At 34.9% G+C, this 19,419-nt stretch overlaps 1 protein-coding gene across 1 annotated transcript in view; it reads right to left on the bottom strand.

Moving 5' to 3' along the window:
* LOC122404513 (UNC93-like protein) overlaps positions 1–19,419 on the bottom strand; it is a 79,776-nt gene that overhangs the window by 7,686 nt on the left and 52,671 nt on the right. The window contains exon 4 of the mRNA XM_043408536.1: positions 6,951–7,113. Within this exon, the coding sequence (XP_043264471.1) occupies positions 6,951–7,113 (163 nt within the window). The remainder of the gene's footprint in view (positions 1–6,950; positions 7,114–19,419) is intronic.

The following is a 19,419-nucleotide window of genomic DNA, read 5'->3' as shown; positions in this document are numbered from 1 at the left end:
AGGGTTTTTACTGCTTCGATAAAAGTGACTTTATCTTTATGCGTATATAGGGTGGTCGCGAATAAAGATAGGTTGATAAGGACGCGTCTGGTTTCCGATGACTTTCGCGAGATTAACGTTGATCGTGCTCGTGGCAGACAACTTTTAGCAGAGTGTTTCGAATTTATGATTTCGAAGATGTTTGAGTCGGGGGCACCCTGTATGTTTGCCTAAACGTCTCTGTATCGTACGGTATCATTGTATTTATATTTGGAATAAGTTACGGGGCACGTTCGTTTTAACTGATTCGTGGCCACGGCGCGCATAATCCGATCTGATTGAGAAACGTTCATGTTAATACGTTATGAAACAGGTTTTGCGCGGAGAGATAAAAGTTATAGTGACAAGGTAGCCCGTAGACGCGGCGGGGATGGCGCCAGAGCAGCTTCGAGCGGCCAACTGAATTTGTTCCGAATACAGTTAGGCTCATTAGTAAGGCGTATCCGATGCACCCTCTTTTAGATACCATTAGAACTTTAATAAGCTTCCCACAAAACAGGAATCCTGTTTCTCGGATATACATAGAAATAAAAATGTATTAATTAAGACTAAAATATATTTACTTCGGTACGATCGTGATACATACAGGGTGTTCAGCTACCACGACCCCTCTATCTATATATTTAAAATTGAAAGTGACGAAATTGTAGCAGAGGCAAAATTTAATTTAATTTAATTTAATTTAGGACAAAAATATATTAGTTTACTTTATTAAGATCGATCTACATACAGGGTGTTCAGCTACCACTACCCCTCTATGTATATATTTAAAATTGAAAGTGAGGAAATTGCAGCAGAGACAAAATTTCATTCAATTTAATTTAAGACAAAAATATATTAATTTACTTTGTTAAGACCATGATATATACAGAGTGTTCAGCTACCAACCCCTTTGTCTATCTAAAATATCTAAATGTATATCTAAAATTGAAATTGCAGCAGAGGCAAAATTTAATTTAACTTAATTTAATTTAAAACAGAAATATATTAGTTTACTTTGTTACGATCGAGCTACATACAGGGTGTTCAGCTACCACAACCCCTCCATGTCTTATATCTAAAATTGAAAGTGGGGAAATTGCAGCAGAAGCAAAATTTCATTTAATTTAATTTAGGACAAAAATATAATAGTTTACTTCGTTACGATCGAGCTACATACAGGGTGTCCAGCTACCACAACCCCTCCATCTATATATCTAAACTTGAAAGTGAGGAAATTGCAACAGAGGCAGAAATTTCATTTAATTTAATTTAAGACAAAAATATAATAGTTATTTTGTTACGATCGTGCTACATACAGGGTGTTCAGCTACCACAACCCCTCTATCTATATATCTAAAATTGAAAGTGAGGAAATTGTAGCAGAAGCGCAATTTCATTTAATTTAATTTAAGACAAAAATATATTAATTTACTTTGTTAAGACCACGATATATACAGGGTGTTCAGCTACCAACCCCTTTGTCTGTCTAAAATATCTAAATGTATATCTAAAATTGAAATTGTAACAGAGGCAAAATTTCATTTAACTTAATTTAATTTAGGACACAAATATAATAGTTTACTTTGATACGATCGAGCTACATACAGGGTGTTCAGCTACCACAACCCCTCCATGTCTCATATCTAAAATTGAAAATGACGAAATTGCAACAGAGGCAGAAATTTCATTTAATTTAATTTAAGACAAAAATATAATAGTTATTTTGTTACGATCGTGCTACATACAGGGTGTTCAGCTATCACAACCCCTCTATCTATATATTTAAAATTGAAAGTGACGAAATTGTAGCAGAGGCAAAATTTAATTTAATTTAATTTAATTTAGGACAAAAATATATTAGTTTACTTCGGTACGATCGAGCTACATACAGGGTGTTCAGCTACCAACCCCTTTGTCTATCTAAAATATCTAAATGTATATCTAAAATTGCAGGAGAGGCAAAATTTCATTTAATTTAATTATCTTCCAAAAGTGAAGCTCACCGTTTATAGCAGACTTGATATTTCTATTTCTGTTTATAATTTCCAGGTATGGAATTTTTTGAGCACCAATAAATATCGTATTCTATTCTTAGTTTTAATTAACATTAGAAATTTAATCGATGGTACCACGTGCTCCTCCCATCAGTATTATCAGTTTAACCCTTTGCACTCCTATATCGAGTCCTATTCGACATTTTTTCAAATTCAAACCAAAGATATATCATTGCAAAATTACAAAATACAACAATAGTGTAGATAAAACTGATATTTGATTGAATTAAAACACTTAAAAGCGTTGGGAGCTGCTGATAACAAAATTCAAATATAATTCGGAGTGCCAAAGGGTTAATAACATTTTTCTGCAAAAATGCATAATCCTCAGTTTAATTGACTCGAGATGGAGAGGATCGGGGGTCGTTCGCCCGAAGGGTTGACGTCCTATCGACCAAAAAAAATGGTACATTTCCCTCTAAATCGTAGAAATTTCACCGACCTGTAGAAACGAGTGCAAAAGATGCGTTCGACGCGCATCTATGCGCTTTCATTCGGTCACGTGTGTGCGTGCAGATGTGCGTCCCAGCATCACCGGTGCACGTAGAGCGAAAAAAAAAGGGAGGAAAGGAAAAAAAAAAAGAAGAAATACTGGTTCACGGGATTCCAGGTATGGAAGTGGTATCGGGGAATTGCTGCAAGAATAAGATTCTGGGCTATTTATAACATGTCGAACCAGCTGATTCAATGGAAGGTAGCTTCGCGGGATCCCGATGCCTTCCAGTAGCAGTTTATTTCATCGATTACTTTATTCCTTGGCCATTTCGTTGCACGCGAATACGTGGACCCATGTCCATGTGTCTTGTACACGTATTTCGTCATCGAACTGGTTCGAATCAAGTTTGATTACCCAAACTGTATCATCCTCGTTTCGTTCCTTTACCACGCAACCGATCGTTATACAATTTCTAAATCGAATGCTCGTCTTTGGCGCTTTAAAAGTCAAAGGATGCATGCATCGGCCGATATTTCACCGTATCTGCGATCAGTAGCATGTGTTTCCGGAGAACAATTGCACGACCTCGGATGGCCGTTGCGCATCATGAATCTGCCGTTCTGTATCCGGTTCGTATCCGGCTGATCCAAGCCAGTTTTTTATGCTCTATCTCGCGAGGATGATCGTTCAACCATTTTCGGACAGCTCTTTCGACTCTTGGAAGGTTTTTCGCGAAGTATTTTTTGAAAAAATAACGTCATTAGAATAATTCCTACTATTAATTATAAACACGAAGAGGATTTAACATAAGCTACAAAATTCACTAACGATCCTACAAGAAATAGATGCAAAAAAGTTTTAAACTTATTAAAAGACATTAAAGTATACCAATTGCTCTAAATATGATCAGTTTCAATAGGTAATTCAATTGTGGTCACTAATAATCAACAAGGTGCATGTGACCTAAGACGCTCAGCGACTCAGTAAGGTAAAATTAGGTTCTCAATATTAAATTTACAGACACTGATTGTGTGTATATACATTTTAAAAATGTAGGTTTTCCTTTAAATGAGATATATTAATCATATTCGTATCATTGCATTAGAAAATTTAATATAAATGATATTTAGGAATTCTGCAATTTTAAGTATAGAATTTGAAATAGTCAGGTAAAACTATGTTCTCAATATTAAATTGACAGACACTTATTGTGTATTTACATTTTAAAAATGTAGGTTTTCCTTGCACTAAAAAATTTGGTATGAACTTTAGTATGAATTGCACTAAAAAATTTAGTATGAACTTTGGTATGAATTACATTAGAAAATTTAGTATGAACTTTAGTACGAATTGCACTAAAAAATTTAGTATGAACTTTAGTATGAATTACATTAGAAAATTTAGTATGAATTTTAGTATGAATTGCACTAAAAAATTTAGTATGAACTTTAGTATGAATTACATTAGAAAATTTAGTATGAATTTTAGTATGAATTGCACTAAAAAATTTAGTATGAACTTTAGTATGAATTGCACTAAAAAATTTAGTATGAACTTTAGTATGAATTACATTAGAAAATTTAGTATGAACTTTAGTACGAATTGCACTAAAAAATTTAGTATGAACTTTAGTATGAATTACATTAGAAAATTTAGTATGAATTTTAGTATGAATTGCACTAAAAAATTTAGTATGAACTTTAGTATGAATTACATTAGAAAATTTAGTATGAACTTTGTTATGAATTACATTAGAAAATTTAGTATGAATTTTAGTATGAATTGCACTAAAAAATTTAGTATGAACTTTAGTATGAATTACATTAGAAAATTTAGTATGAATTTTAGTATGAATTGCACTAAAAAATTTAGTATGAACTTTAGTATGAATTACATTAGAAAATTTAGTATGAACTTTGGTATGAATTACATTAGAAAATTTAGTATGAATTTTAGTATGAATTGCACTAAAAAATTTAGTATGAACTTTAGTATGAATTACATTAGAAAATTTAGTATGAACTTTAGTATGAATTACATTAGAAAATTTAGTATGAATTTTAGTATGAATTGCACTAAAAAATTTAGTATGAACTTTAGTATGAATTGCACTAAAAAATTTAGTATGAACTTTAGTATGAATTACATTAGAAAATTTAGTATGAACTTTAGTATGAATTGCACTAAAAAATTTAGTATGAACTTTAGTATGAATTACATTAGAAAATTTAGTATGAATTTTAGTATGAATTGCACTAAAAAATTTAGTATGAACTTTAGTATGAATTACATTAGAAAATTTAGTATGAACTTTGGTATGAATTACATTAGAAAATTTAGTATGAATTTTAGTATGAATTGCACTAAAAAATTTAGTATGAACTTTAGTATGAATTACATTAGAAAATTTAGTATGAACTTTAGTATGAATTACATTAGAAAATTTAGTATGAATTTTAGTATGAATTGCACTAAAAAATTTAGTATGAACTTTAGCATGAATTGCACTAAAAAATTTAATATGAATGAAATTTAGGAATTCTGCAATTTTATGTATAGAATCTGAAATAGTCAGGTAAAACTATGTTCTCAACATTAAATTTCCAAACACTGATTGTGTATATCCATTTTAAAAATGTAGGTTTTCCTTGCACTAGAAAATTTAGTATGAACTTTAGTATGAATTGCATTAGAAAATTTAGTATGAACGATATTTAGGAATTGTGCAATTTTAAGTATAGAATCTGAAATAGTCAGGTAAAACTATGTTTTCAACATTAAATTTCCAAACACTGATCGTCTATATCCATTTTAAAAATGTAGATTTTTCCTTTAATTGAGATATATTATACATATTCGTATCATTGGATTAGAAAATTTAGTATGAACGAGAATTTAGGAATTGTGCAATTTCAAGTATAGAATCTGAAATAATCGTTCCGTCCTGGTATATTGGAAAACGATGCCTTGCTTAGTTTTTATTAAGAATAGATGAGTTAGTATTTTTTGGAAAAATGACGTCATCAGAATAGTTTCTGCTATTAATTATAAATAAAAGCGACTCTGTCAGGTAAAACTATGTTCTCAACATTAAATTTCCAAACACTGATTGTATGTATATCCATTTAAAAAATTTAGATTTTCCTTTAAATGAGATATATTATACATATTCGTATCATTGCATTAGAAAATTTAGTATGAACGAGAATTTAGGAATTGTGCAATTTTAAGTATAGAATCTGAAATAGTCAGGTAAAACTATGTTTTCAACATTAAATTTCCAAACACTGATCGTCTATATCCATTTTAAAAATGTAGATTTTTCCTTTAATTAAGATATGCATATTCGTATCATTGCATTAGAAAATTTGATATAAACGATATTTAGGAATTGTGCAATTTCAAGTATAGAGTCTGAAATAATCGTTCCGTCCTGGTATATTAAAAAACGATGCCTTGGTTATTTTTTGTTAAGAACAGATGAGTTCTTCGATTCCCATTGTTACTTATTAGTCGACTGTTCTGCCTCGCGAGTCATGAATAATTACACCTCCAGTTGTTAAGCAACGGTTTCGAAATACATATTGTTGAAATCTTGGAAACTCATTAAACAACTAATGTTTTGCTTACTAATTTCAAGATCAAGGTTTGATAGTTAAGATTTTTCTTCGAAGCTGCAATCATTGAAGAATGTTTGCAACATTGTGCAACGTTTCGAAGATAAATTTTTAAGTATCGGTTATATCGATTCTGTTGCAAATCTGAGATGAAATAATCCCAACCACTTTACGTAACTAATTCTCAGAATACATAACTGTGATATTGTTCAAACTATTTTTATGTTATTCAATTTCATCTATACATTGTATTTATTTATTACAGATCTGTAGTCCTTGTTTTGCAATTTTAAGGATCGTTTTATTCTTTAGTCATCGACTGTAATAATATTTACAATTCCTATTAATATGTCCCATTTATTTGCATCGGTATAACGTTTTAGTGAGTTTTCTCAAATATTTCTCGTGTTCGGTCTATGTTGTGTTAAAAAATTTAGCACGTTTGGTTAAGCAATCAGTCAATTATTTGCATATCCACTGTGTTGTACCAAATTTCTATGCTTTCCATTGCATAATGAGAATTTGCATAATTTAATTCCAAAATCAATTTGTTCTTGTATCAAGTCTGGCATAAATTAGTCTTTCTTCTCTACACCATAAGCTTCAAAATATTCCTCTTAAGTGAATGGAGAAAAGTAACTATCATAATTCCCTGTTGCCTGGTTAATTTCTAGAGTTTGATTTTTTTCAAAATAAACTTTGAATGCGTTCACAACCCTCTTTGAGTCTATTTCACGCTGTACACATCAATTTGCCCCAGAAATGTTTCACGAATGGATCGATTTGCTACTTGGCTCGAGAATTTTCTAATCGATTACTCACCTGTGTGAAATCTGCTCCTATGAAGGCCTGTTCCATGCCAATCCATACTGTGATCGGTATGAGAAGCTGCTGATAAGGTTTCTTCAGTTGATAAGCAGTTGCAGAGAGCAATTGTATACCACTGAGCTCTTGGCTATCGACGCGTCGTTGTTTCTCACCGTACCTGAAAGACAAAAAGTCCAGTTACTCAATATTCCTCGCAATCAAACTTTTCGTCGACATTTTCTATGCTTTTAGTTCTCGATTTCTTCGAAAAGAATTTTCGAGAGAACATGAAATAAAAAAATGTCGATATTTCAGTACTCAAACATAGAAAAATTTGACGAGAAGTCGTTGTTTCTCGTCGTACCTAAAAGACAAAAAGTTCAGGTACTCAATATTCCTCGTAATTCAACTTTTCGTCGACATTTTGTATACTCTTAGTTCTCGATTTCTTTGAAAAGAATTTTGGAGAACGTGAAATAAAAAAATGTCGATATTCCAGTACTCAAACATAGAAAAATTTGACGTGAAGTTCCATCCTGATTCGAAGTACACCAAACAAATGAAAATGAAGACGAAACATGAAAGTGGGAATCACTCGTTATTTTATAGAAAATGGCGGACATGTACCGTAACGTTGTTTTATAGTTTAACTTTAAGAAACGTTCGTTCAGGAAATTAAACCTAATTAATAGCGTCTCTAAATTGTGTTCAAGGTACCCGAGTATTACGAGTCGATTATGGTGCCATAGCACCAACTGCAAACAAACTAACTAACTAACTAACTAACTTCAAAGGAACTAACTAACTGATAAAGTAACTAACTAACTGCAAACAAACTAACTTCAAACTAAGTAACTAACTAACTGATAAACTAACTAACTGACAAACTAACTAACTAAATAACTAACTAACTAATAAATTAACTAACTTCAAACTAAGTAACTAACTAACTAACTGAAAAACTAACCAACTGACAAACTAACTAACTAAATAACTAACTAACTAACAAACTAAGTAACTAACTGACAAACTAACTAACCAACTGACAAACTAACTAAATAACTGTCTAACTAACAAACTAACAAACTAACTATCTTCGATATTCCATGGCTACTCGCAATGGCGGACACAGGGGGAGGCTACGCGAATAAAAATATTGCTCGAGCAATATTCAGATATTAGATTTCATTGTGTCGATTGTTTGGGGGGGAGCTCAAAACCTTTTTATTTTATTTATTATTTCTAATAGAATTTTCTAATCCTCGAAACCTCGACTTTTTTAATCCACTCTTCTCACTGTCAGATCCGCTACTGCTAATCGAAAGTAGCAATATTCATGAAGTCGATGCTGTTAATGAAGCTGATGCAGTCATTTTCTGATGTCACCGGAATTCCAAAGTGCACGATTTTCTGTCAAAGGGACACAACGTGCACGAGTCTAATACAGTCGCGTTACTTGTTTCTTATGCTAAATAAGCGGCTGCTGCATTAAAGCTTGTCATTGAAGTGCTGATACACCCGTGTTGTGAAACTCTGACAGAGATTGTTGCAGTGAAACTATTGCATCGATCAACGAAGGCGATAATAGACAAATATTTTAGCGTCTAAGTTGTTAGAAATGATGGCCATTATCGATATGAAGATATTGTTTTGCTTTTCTGTTGTTGTGCAGTCCAAATATGTCTCCCTGAGAGTACGGCATCGCCTTTGTATGCACACGTGTTTAATTTACTTCTAAATATACGTTTATATTGTAAGATATTTTCCCTTTAATATCTAAATTCAATGGTTTGTACAGAAAGCTGGCTCGAACGTAACTAACTAAATTATTATTGACAAACGATTAACTAATAAAATGAACAACTTCTAAATACTCTTCGAAACTCTCACATAATATAACCGCATTCATTCATTACAAACCTAAAGGTTGCTTACAATATTGAACAGTTATATCGAATGTGTCAGCTCGTTACAAAACCCCAACATAAGTCAACAATGAATCGCAACGCAGTTACACGTGGAAGCAAACTTAAGTGGACAGAAAACGGAAATACCTATTATTTAAGTTCGTTGATAGTTTCAACTATTTTTATCAGAATATCTCACAGGTCCAGATGTTAACGTTAACCATGGTAGCAAATCGATCCCAAAATCCTCGAAGCTATCTTTTATACTCTATAAATATGGCGGAATTGTCTAGTTGTAGATCACTAACTCATCTTTTGTCAATGCAATAAGATAGACAGTAAGACAAGGTACTATCGAGGACTCAAGATCTCAATATTTTCGAGACTATTTATTTTAAAATAAAATAGCTCTGGAGAAAAAGGACACTTTTAATATCCTTTAAAACGCTAGCACAAAATTTGAAGGAGGTTTGCTCGTCCCACCGCAGGCGCCACCTAAGTATTGCGCCATGTAGTCGCGTTTAGGCGTATGCCTATTTGAGTTTGTTCTTTAATGCTTATTACTAGACTGCGGATTTTTATGCAAATTCATATATTTATTAATGAAATTAATAAAATAAGAGCTTCGTAGAGGGTTCATTCAACCCCTAAATACAATAATTCTTATCTTACTTAAGTTTCTGTTATATTTTTGCATATTAAATGCATTCTATACTTTTTTGACAATCTAAATTTCCCATAAATGCATAAATATCCGCAGTCTACTTATTACTTATTATATATATATCTGTATTATGTGTAATAACTAAATATATTGAGTTATGTGTGTAAGTGGAGTTATTCAAAAACCCCCAACAAAATTGCATACAAATGGCCACTTCTATTAAAATGAATCCTTAGAACGCAGAGAGTTAAATCAATAATTAAACTTAGTGCAATTGTTTCTGGTAAGAAAGGGGGTAAAAGAGGTCATCCAGAAGGATACGAGGCTCGTACGAATTTGTAATTCGCGCAGTCTAATTCCGGTGGTCTTCAAACTCGCCGCGATAATTGCGTTTCCTGGCGAATAAAAACGCCCAAACCGGATATAGGGGTATAGGGAAAATATCCCGTGACTATGTTCGTTCGCGTGAACGTTGAACAGAGAGCACGAAGTTGGTTTCTTCGTCGTGAATTCTTCCATCTCGCGGGACGGATCCGTACGCAAGAACATGGTTACTCCGTTTCATGAACGCCCGCTGCGTTTATTATACTCGACGGGAAACCGGTTCCGGTGTTTCCTTCTTTGTATTTTTTTTTCTTTTTTCTTTTCTCCCCCCTCCGCATGGTGATTTTTTTAATCGCGTGAAAATTTCGAACTCGAGGTCGAAGGACGCGCCAAAATCCCGATCGACTCGTGTTTGTTCTTTTCTCTCTCGTGCACGGTTATCCCCCCCCGAAAACGGAGGTCAATAATTTCGAGAAAGATCGCGGAAGTCACGGTGAACATGCCCGTCCGCGAAAGCAAAGGCTCGTAAAAGGGCCGTTGAGCAGAATCCGGTAAATTATCCAGCGCTAAATTTAGCCACGGTGAGCACTTGAATACGATCTACCCCGAGGGTCTGAAGGATCGGGTCGTGGCCGGTGTAAGGAACGACCGAGAACCGAGATCCGAGAGCAAGGTTTTAGATAGGTTCGGCGTGGCCCCAGGCGACCAGCAGTGAATTCGCAAAATAAATCTTAATGGTAGTGTTAAACGACGATGACCATCCTGATGCTCCGACCCGGACAGCATTCCAAGGAACACGTTCGTTGTTTGAGGTTCCGTGGCTGAACGCGTCTAATGCTTCTTGTTTCTAGAATACTCCGGCGCGTGTACATACGCGGTACCGGTCCTGAGCACCGAGACGTTCGTCGACACGAAACAGACTGTTTCCACCCCGGAAAACTCAACCAATTTATAGGTTAGACATTGTATATTTCTTTTTGATTCCTTTTGCAACCTCGAATGACACTGAATAGTCATTGTCCAGATTTTTTAGTACGCATCAATCCGTGGTTTTGAAGCAACAATATGCCCCAAGTTTGTGGTAAAATTTACTTTCTTCGTGTTTCGTTATTAGTGTCTATTTTATATACAGGGTGTTCGGCCACTTTCGAGAAAAAAATTCCAATAGGTAGACAAATTTTTCGGCGAAATTAAAATATTTCAAAGCGTTCTGGAAAAATTATTTTCAGTTATGGGGTTTAATTACAATCATTATTGGTGAATAGATATACCCCCGAAATCCTACGCACTTTTGAGAAAAAAATTCGAATAGGTAGACAAATTTTGAGGCGAAATTAAAATATTTCAAATCAATCTGGAAAAATTATATTCGGTTATGGGAGTCAATTACAATCATTTTTGGTGAATAGATATACCCGCGAAATCCTACGCACTTTTGAGAAAAAAATTCGAATAGGTAGACAAATTTTTCGGCGAAATTAAAATATTTCAAATCGTTTTGGAAAAATTATTTTTGGTTACAGAGGTCAATTACAATCATTTTTGGTGAATAGATATACCTCCGAAATCTTACCCACTTTCTAGAAAAAAATTCGAGAAGATGTGACATTTTTCTGCAAAATTACAAAATTTCAAATCGTTTTGGAAAAATTATTTTCGTTTGCGGTGGTTAATTATAATCATTTTTGGTGAATAGACATACCTTCGAAATCCTGCGCATTTTCGAGAAAAAAATTCGAATAGGTAGACCAGTTTTTCGGTGAAATTAAAATATTTCAAATCGTTCTAAAAAAATTATCTTTAATTGCGGGAGTCAATTACAATTATTTTTGGTAAATACGCGTACCCCCGATATCCTAACCATTTTCGAGAAAAAAATTCCTTACCGAAAATCTAATGTGATGCTTCCCTGAAATTTCATGCGAATCTTTAAAACATCATAACTCCTGAACGGATTGAACGATTTTAATGTTTCAAAATGCAAACAACGCGTATTTTGATGAAGAATATGTAGAAATTCCAAAAATGTTCGAAATGTTACTCCTTCACCCCGTAAAGTGAGAAAAACCCTACAAGAATGATCTCATTTTTCAAACAGCCATAACTCCTACAATAGTGAATGTATCTCGATGAAACTTTTTTTTTACGTAGAGCTCATGGGTACCTACAGAAAAGTATTAGACAAGTTTTCCGTAGCGCGTCAAATAAAATTATTAAAAATCAAAAACGAATTTCTAAGAAAATCGAAAGGGGGTAGGTGCTGAAATTTTCAAATCGTTCTGAAAAAATTATTTTCGGTTGCGGGGACCAATTACAATCATTTTTGGTGAATAGACATACCCCCGAAATCCTACGCACTTTCGAGATAAAAATTCGGGAATGTGTGAAATTTTTCGGTGAAAAAAAAAATTTCAAATCGTTCTGAAAAAATTATTTTTAGTTTGAGGGGTCAATTACAATAATTTTTGGTGAATAGACACACCCCGGAAATCCTACCCAGTTTCGAGAAAAAAATTCTTTACCGAAACTATACTGTGTGGCCGGATATGTTTCTATAACTTTTTAACGAAGCCTCAATCAACAAATTAGCATCCTTGATTTTCGTCTTAATTTGGTCTCTAGAATCTCCCATTAAAATTTTTCCCAGGATTGGCCGAACATCCTGTATAATAAAATTTTATATGCAGTAAAAATTAACCTTCATGTTGATTTCTAATTTAATTTAGCACCATGTTTTGCATGAACAGGGGCTTGAAGTGATTTTTCTTAATTGACCAGAGAACGGGAGTAAATTAATTACACGTTGAGCTGAACGTCCGAGTAATCGAAAGTTTCCTCGCGAGGATTTACGTAAACCTGATTACGCGAAAATCGTTACAGATCGCAGCGTTGTTTTTCTCGAACGAGACAGAAAACGAGATAGAAACGAGTAAAAATAAACACAAAAATGTTAGGACTTAGAAAAAGTGTTAGTTTAGACGACTACCTAATTTTAATATTAGCAAAAGTAAAGTAAAACATTAATAAAAAAAAAGAAGTTGTATTTAAAATAATCTTGAAAACGCTCAACGAATAAAAAGTGAATAGAACAGTTGCATTTCGCCCCTAAAATTGAGAGAATATTACATCTACCATTTTTCCTTACAAAATGCGTTGTTTTCGAGATATTTAGACATTACTCCACCGAAACTAGGTTCTAGATTAGGTCTGGATAAAATTACATCCCAAGATACAAGAAAAAATTTAAAAAATAATGGTGCCACGAGATATAAGTCGTACCTAATAATGTAACCGTAATGCAAAAATGAATTGATAACAACAGCAGGAATCGTAGAAAGTGTTGTTGACAAGCAATTGTTGCTAACGTCGAATGTCAAATATTATTCAACGGAGACGGTGATTACGCACAACGAATGTCAACGTACGAGCGGAGTCATGCACGTGTACATTCTAAGTAGAATGTGTCAGCTTGTAAACATTAAACAAGCCATCAGCTAATCCAGATACATAATTCAAGAATGTCTGACTCATAGTCCGGTACCGGTTGGTCTCACGGTCCCCCACCCTATCCCAGGCACGAGGAAAAAAAAAGAGGGACAATATCTCGTCGATCGTAAATATGTCGCGAGGTGGAATAAACTATTAGCCGTGAACCGTTAATCGATCGTAAATGTATGCACGCGGCCGAGGAAAACATTACTTGCGCAAACCGTTCGCGATGATAAGCAGAAGCCTTTGGCTTCTGTCGTATTCAAGGACGATTGAGTCGTCGTGAGCTTCGTATCGAGTTACGGATTTATGTCGCCGACCAACCACGACAATGCTCGCCCGATGGCGTACGGTTCAATTTGTTTTTTCTCTTCAATTCATCAGGTATTCCTTTAAACTTTATCGTCGATCGATCGCGTAACGCGCCTGCGCCGAACTGACGAAACTTAACAGGCGCTCCGAGTACTTTCCTCGCTCTTGATGCACAAGGAAACGCGGATACTCGTTCCGTAGGGACAACGAACGAGATAAAGAACACTTTTTCTTTCCCCAAGGTCGTGTGCTCTCGATATCGCCGCGCTCCATCTTGTAAGAAAATAAACGACAAATTGGCTGGCCTTCTGAATTGCAGTTTCACGATCAACGCGTTCGTCGTCGAACCATTCCGCTGCGCGCGCATGCGATCGTTTTTACCGATCGAATTCGTTTATCGATCGTTTCCGTCGCGACTTTACAGCGGTGCAATTTGATTAATGAACGATACCGATATTGTGACGGCACTCTACGCGTGTTAAAAAGTGCATTGTAAGCTCGGCTGATGTATGGCGAGCGTAAGATATCCTGATAGGAGAATAGAGCTGTTCTGGACAAAAAGAGATATCCGCCGTTCTCGTCTACGATATCTATAGTGATATCGAATATGTGAAACAAGAAGCGTACAAAAGGATATTTAAAAGCAAGTTTTTAAATACGATACCTGTGCAGTTTGACAAAACACTGTAATTTGACAGTGGCTATAATATAGTGTCATTATACTGGGTAAAATTTTAATGGGGGATTCTAGAGGCCAAAATAAGACGAAAATCAAGAATATCAATTTCTTGACTGAGGCTTCGTTAAAAAGTTATTAACGTTTAAATTTCCGCCCGTTCTGAATTTTTTTCTCGAAAATGCGCAAGATTTCGGGGGTATGTCTATTCACCAAAAATGATTGTAATTGACCCCCGCAACTAAAAATAATTTTTCCAAAACGATTTGAAGTTTTCTTTTTTGCCGAAAAATTTATCCACCTTCCTGAATTTTTTTCTCGAAAGTGCGCAGGATTTCGGGTGTATATCTATTCAGCAAAAATGGTTGTATTTGACTCCAGAATCTAGAAATAATTTTTTTTAAACGATTCGAAATTTTCTTTTTCGCCGAAAAATTTATCTACCTTCCTGAATTTTTTTCTCGAAAGTGGATAGGATTTCGGGGGTATGTGTATTCACCAAAAATGATTGTAATTGACCCCCGTAATTAAAGAGAATTTTTTTAGAACGATTTGAAATTTTTGAATTTAATTGTTAATAACTTTTTAACGAAGCCTCCATCAACAAATTGATATTCTTCATTTTCGTCTTATTTTGGCCTCTAGAATCTCCCATTAAAATTTTTCCCTGTATATATTCTTCTCGTCCGTTAAAAAAATGTAAATTCTTAGATCTTATTACTTTGTATCGTTACGTTTATTAATTTTAAGGTACCATCAAGGTAAATTTTATTACTTGTTTTTTTTAAAATGATTTTTCACTTAAGAGGAACAAGGTATGTACTAAATATTTGTTCACACCGTGATCCTTAGAACGTGTCTACCGTGCAAAAAAAGAATCGAGTTTAATGTGAATTTAACGATGACCTTATGATTACAAGGTATGTTATATCATAGTAGGTATGTATATCTTGATTTTACAAGAATAATTCTTCAAGAGCATCTGCAAAGGACAGGATATTATACCATATGTAATTTGCTTACATCACGAGCGATGACAAAAGTATTCCTTATTTAAATAATCCAAGTAATATCGTATTACAAAATATAGAATAAAACGTCGTTAAACATTGGCGTCGAATAAAAAATATCTATCTATGCACAACGAATAAATTATCATATACCGCGCGAATGTATATTGTTCGTTTTGTATTATGTTGCATGTTTTGAAACCTTAATTTATGAAGTGACGACTACGGAAAATCATAATTTCAAGCAAGATGATTTATTGTCCTCCGACATCGTTCTCCAAGCAATGCTATTCCACTCGAATTTTATGTTTGCTTTAAGTTACAAAAAACCGCATTCTTTCACGTTTAGATGTCGTCGTTGTTGAATCCCCTTCCGCCGGAAAAATCCTCCATCGACCCGAAAAGGCGATACTCGAACGCGTGCTAATTTATTTCATAACTATTTTAAATAATTGCAATTGCTTCCGATTGTTACAAAGATTTCATAAAATAAATCTTAATTAATGTATTAATTTTCAGGATTATTTCTTTTGGCCAATTTCAGATAAACATACAACGAAATGACTCGTTAATTGAAATCCATTTATCTCGAATAGATCGCTATTATTTTTATTTTTAACTGAGAATAACTGTTTTATTTTGATTCCAAACGAAACTTAAACGTAGTTTCCCTAAAAAGCGATATCTTTAAGGGGATAGAATAAACGATCTGTTCAATTTCCATACCAAAGTTTCAGTTAACTATTACAATAATATTATTTGTTTCGCTGTTTTATATCGATTTCTAATAACGTTAAATTGTAAATAAAACAGTATAGAAGGCATAAAATATAATATTTATGTAATAATTTAAAAAAAAGCTCAAGTGTTATACTAGAGGAACTCCCCCTATTCGTTGGGTATTTAGCGATTCGAGTTTCACGCGAGTTTCGCCTCGGAGAGCGGCCATATTGTATTCGATGGATGTTGTTCACGTGTGTCGGCGGTAATAACGCGCAAAAATGAAAAGCAGAGAAAATCCAAGCGTCATTAAACGCCATTAACGTCATCCTCGATAGCGCTCGTAACAATGCGGCAAGGTCAGCGAGAATCGTTTCTATCTCGAAAGGAAAGGATAAGACGAGGCGATAGACGGCCGCTGGGATCGGAAATGCCATTATCTGTCAGCGCGTTCGCTCGTTCTCGCTCGTTTCAACGTCCCGAACCGTTATAATTCACTTTGGTCTTGGGCGTCGTGTCGATTCGGAAACGGGCTCGAAACGATCAAGTCGAGAACCGGAGATACAGATACGTACGGATCCTAACGTGTTCTGCCCGTTACGTAACGACGCTTACTCTCACAGAGCGCGCGGACGTTACGGAGCGGCGTTCCAAGAGACAGTGGAAGTAGAATAAACCGAAGGATTCGCGATATGCAACTCGCGTAACGTTCTGCAATGATTCTGCAACTGCTACAGGTTGTACCACTTACTATCGTGTGGCGTACGCGTACCGTAATTAGATACTGTTGCACGCGCGCGTACGTGCGCGGGGAATGATACAGCCAGACCCGTATTATCCATTTCTATAGGCACAATAGGCATCAGGCCTACATACGCTGGCTCGCGAAAGTATTCGAACGCTTGCATATGCAAACTTGAATGGCCGAAATAATGTACATCAAAGCAATTTGCTGAAACAAGTAGATGTCAATAGGAAGATTGAAGTCTCAAGATTATGTCAGTAAAATTTGAAAAGGATCCAACAACGTAAAGAGAAGTTATGATACATTTATTAGAAACACGCATGGTAAGCGACTCGCAAAAGTATTCGAACGCTGTAACACTGTTAATAGTTTTTCATCTTCCTTTGCACCGAATTATTGGTACGTTCACTTGATGTTTGGATATCGTTTCAGTAACAGTAACGTAAAAGTTTGCATATGTAAGCGTTCAAATACTTTCGCGAGCCACTGTACCTTTAACGAGACTTACGATACGCACTTCGTTTGATAAATCACCGTACCCGACGCTGTAAAAAATGGAACAATGCTACCGGGTGTAAATCTCTTGTTTTTCTATTACCAATCGTTTTTACATCCGGCGCCGATACGCCATCGCCAGCGATCGAGCCACCAAGTACCAAAATGGCGCGCGCCTCGATAACAGTTCTAAACAGAATTTTTTCACTCTTTCCACTTGTATTCATATTTCAGAAGGCTACCAATCGACTCGAAAGTTTTGTTTATACGCGATCGAAATGAAAACACTTTTATTGGGAACATATTGCTATTTAACTTGTCGGTTTAGTAGGAAAAATTCGAAAAATACACAAATTTAATTTGCATCTCGCTCCCCCTCGAACAGTGAAAATCTATATAATATGAATCTAAAAGAAAACATTGTAAGAAGGGTCCCTAAAATGGAATACTAATGTAAATATACAGGGTGTTCGGCCACCCTTGGGGAAAATATTAATGGGGGATTCTAGAGGCCAAAATAAGATGAAAATCAAGAATATCAATTTCTTGACTGAGGCTTCGTTAAAAAGTTATTAACGTTTAAAATTCCGCCCTTCTCGAATTTTTTTCTAGAAAATGGGTAGGATTTCGGGGGTATGTCTATTCACCAAAAATGGTTGCATTTGACTCCAGAATCTAGAAATAATTTTTTTAGAACGATTCGAAATTTTTTTTTTCGCCGAAAAATTTATCCACCTTCCTGAATTTTTTTCTCGAAAATGCGTAGGATTTCGGGTGTATGTCTATTCACCAAAAATGATTGTAATTGACCCCCGCAAGAGAAAATAATTTTTCCAAAACGATTTGAAATTTTTTTTTTCCGTCGAAAAATTTCACACATTCTCGAATTTTTTTCTAGAAAATGGGTAGGATTTCGGGGATATGTGTATTCACCAAAAATGATTGTAATTGACCCCCGCAATTAAAGATAATTTTTTTAGATCGATTTGAAATTTTCGAATTTAATTGTTAATAACTTTTTAACGAAGCCTCCATCAACAAATTGGTATTCTTGATTTTCGTCTTATTTTGGCCTCTAGAATCTCCCATTAAAATTTTTCCCAGAACACCCTGTATATTATAATAAAATGTAAGATGGCGTCTATATGAAATTTGAAAAATTGACAATCGCGACTGCTCTCTCTACGATGTGACCTCGCCTCTCGAAATTGAAAGAACAGCTCAATTTTGAACGAATCGAGAATTACGTGTTTTACAAAACTCGTAAACCTGCCGTAATGCGATTAATTCTATAGTCGCGACAGTCGTATCGAATGGCTGGAACGTATAAATCTGGGACCATTGCAATCTGCCCACGCGTTCTGCCTTCGATGACTTTGAGGAATTCGAATTAAATAAAGAGAGAAAGTAGACGGAAACCTGAACGAACGCAAACGCGAAAAACTTTTTGCATCGACGCTTTTTTCAAACCAGTTTGCGAAGATTTAAGCGCGTATAATTTATCGATATCGAGTACGTGAATTCCGTTATCTATCCAGCGGCGCTGAGACCGCAAATTCGAGGTCCCTGAATACGTTTCTACGAGCATTTTCACTGTTCGTCCATACTGCGATTTTTGTGGAAAAATAAACAATAAACGCTGAACTTAATTCAATTCGTTTACCATAGATTCTGCGTGGAGAATTGCAAACGTGTTCTATTGTGTTTCTCGACGGCAGAAATGGCACTCGACGGAGTTACACAAGTGGGGAGCAGAATATTGCATCGAATGGTCGATCATTATGATCGGGACCGGTGATTGTCAGTCGAGAACCTCGTATTTGATACTCTCGTACATTTAGAATGGCGGATCTAACGGATTATACCTTTTTAACCTGTATACAGGGTGTCCCGTGATTTCTCGTGCAACAGAAAAAAATACACTTCAAATCGACCAAAACAAAAAGTAAATAAATAAACATCGTTCTTGTTTCTCCCGATAGCGCACACGCGAGGCTCAAAGTACCGCTTATTAGCGTGCAAAGATGTCCGGTGGAGGGGACCGAGAACGCAGAAAAAGACGTTGTTTCATCCTTGCCGTGGATTTTCAATCGACTCTGAAACGTAGCCGTGTAATTTACGCGACAAAACACGATTAATAAC

The sequence above is a fragment of the Colletes gigas genome, unplaced genomic scaffold (genome assembly GCF_013123115.1).
Source record: "Colletes gigas isolate AHSC1104 unplaced genomic scaffold, ASM1312311v1 Colletes_gigas_Sc00003, whole genome shotgun sequence".
Classification (NCBI taxonomy): Eukaryota; Metazoa; Arthropoda; class Insecta; order Hymenoptera; family Colletidae; genus Colletes; species Colletes gigas.
The sequence above is the reverse complement of the archived record's forward strand: the minus strand, read 5'-3'. Positions and strand labels throughout refer to the sequence as shown.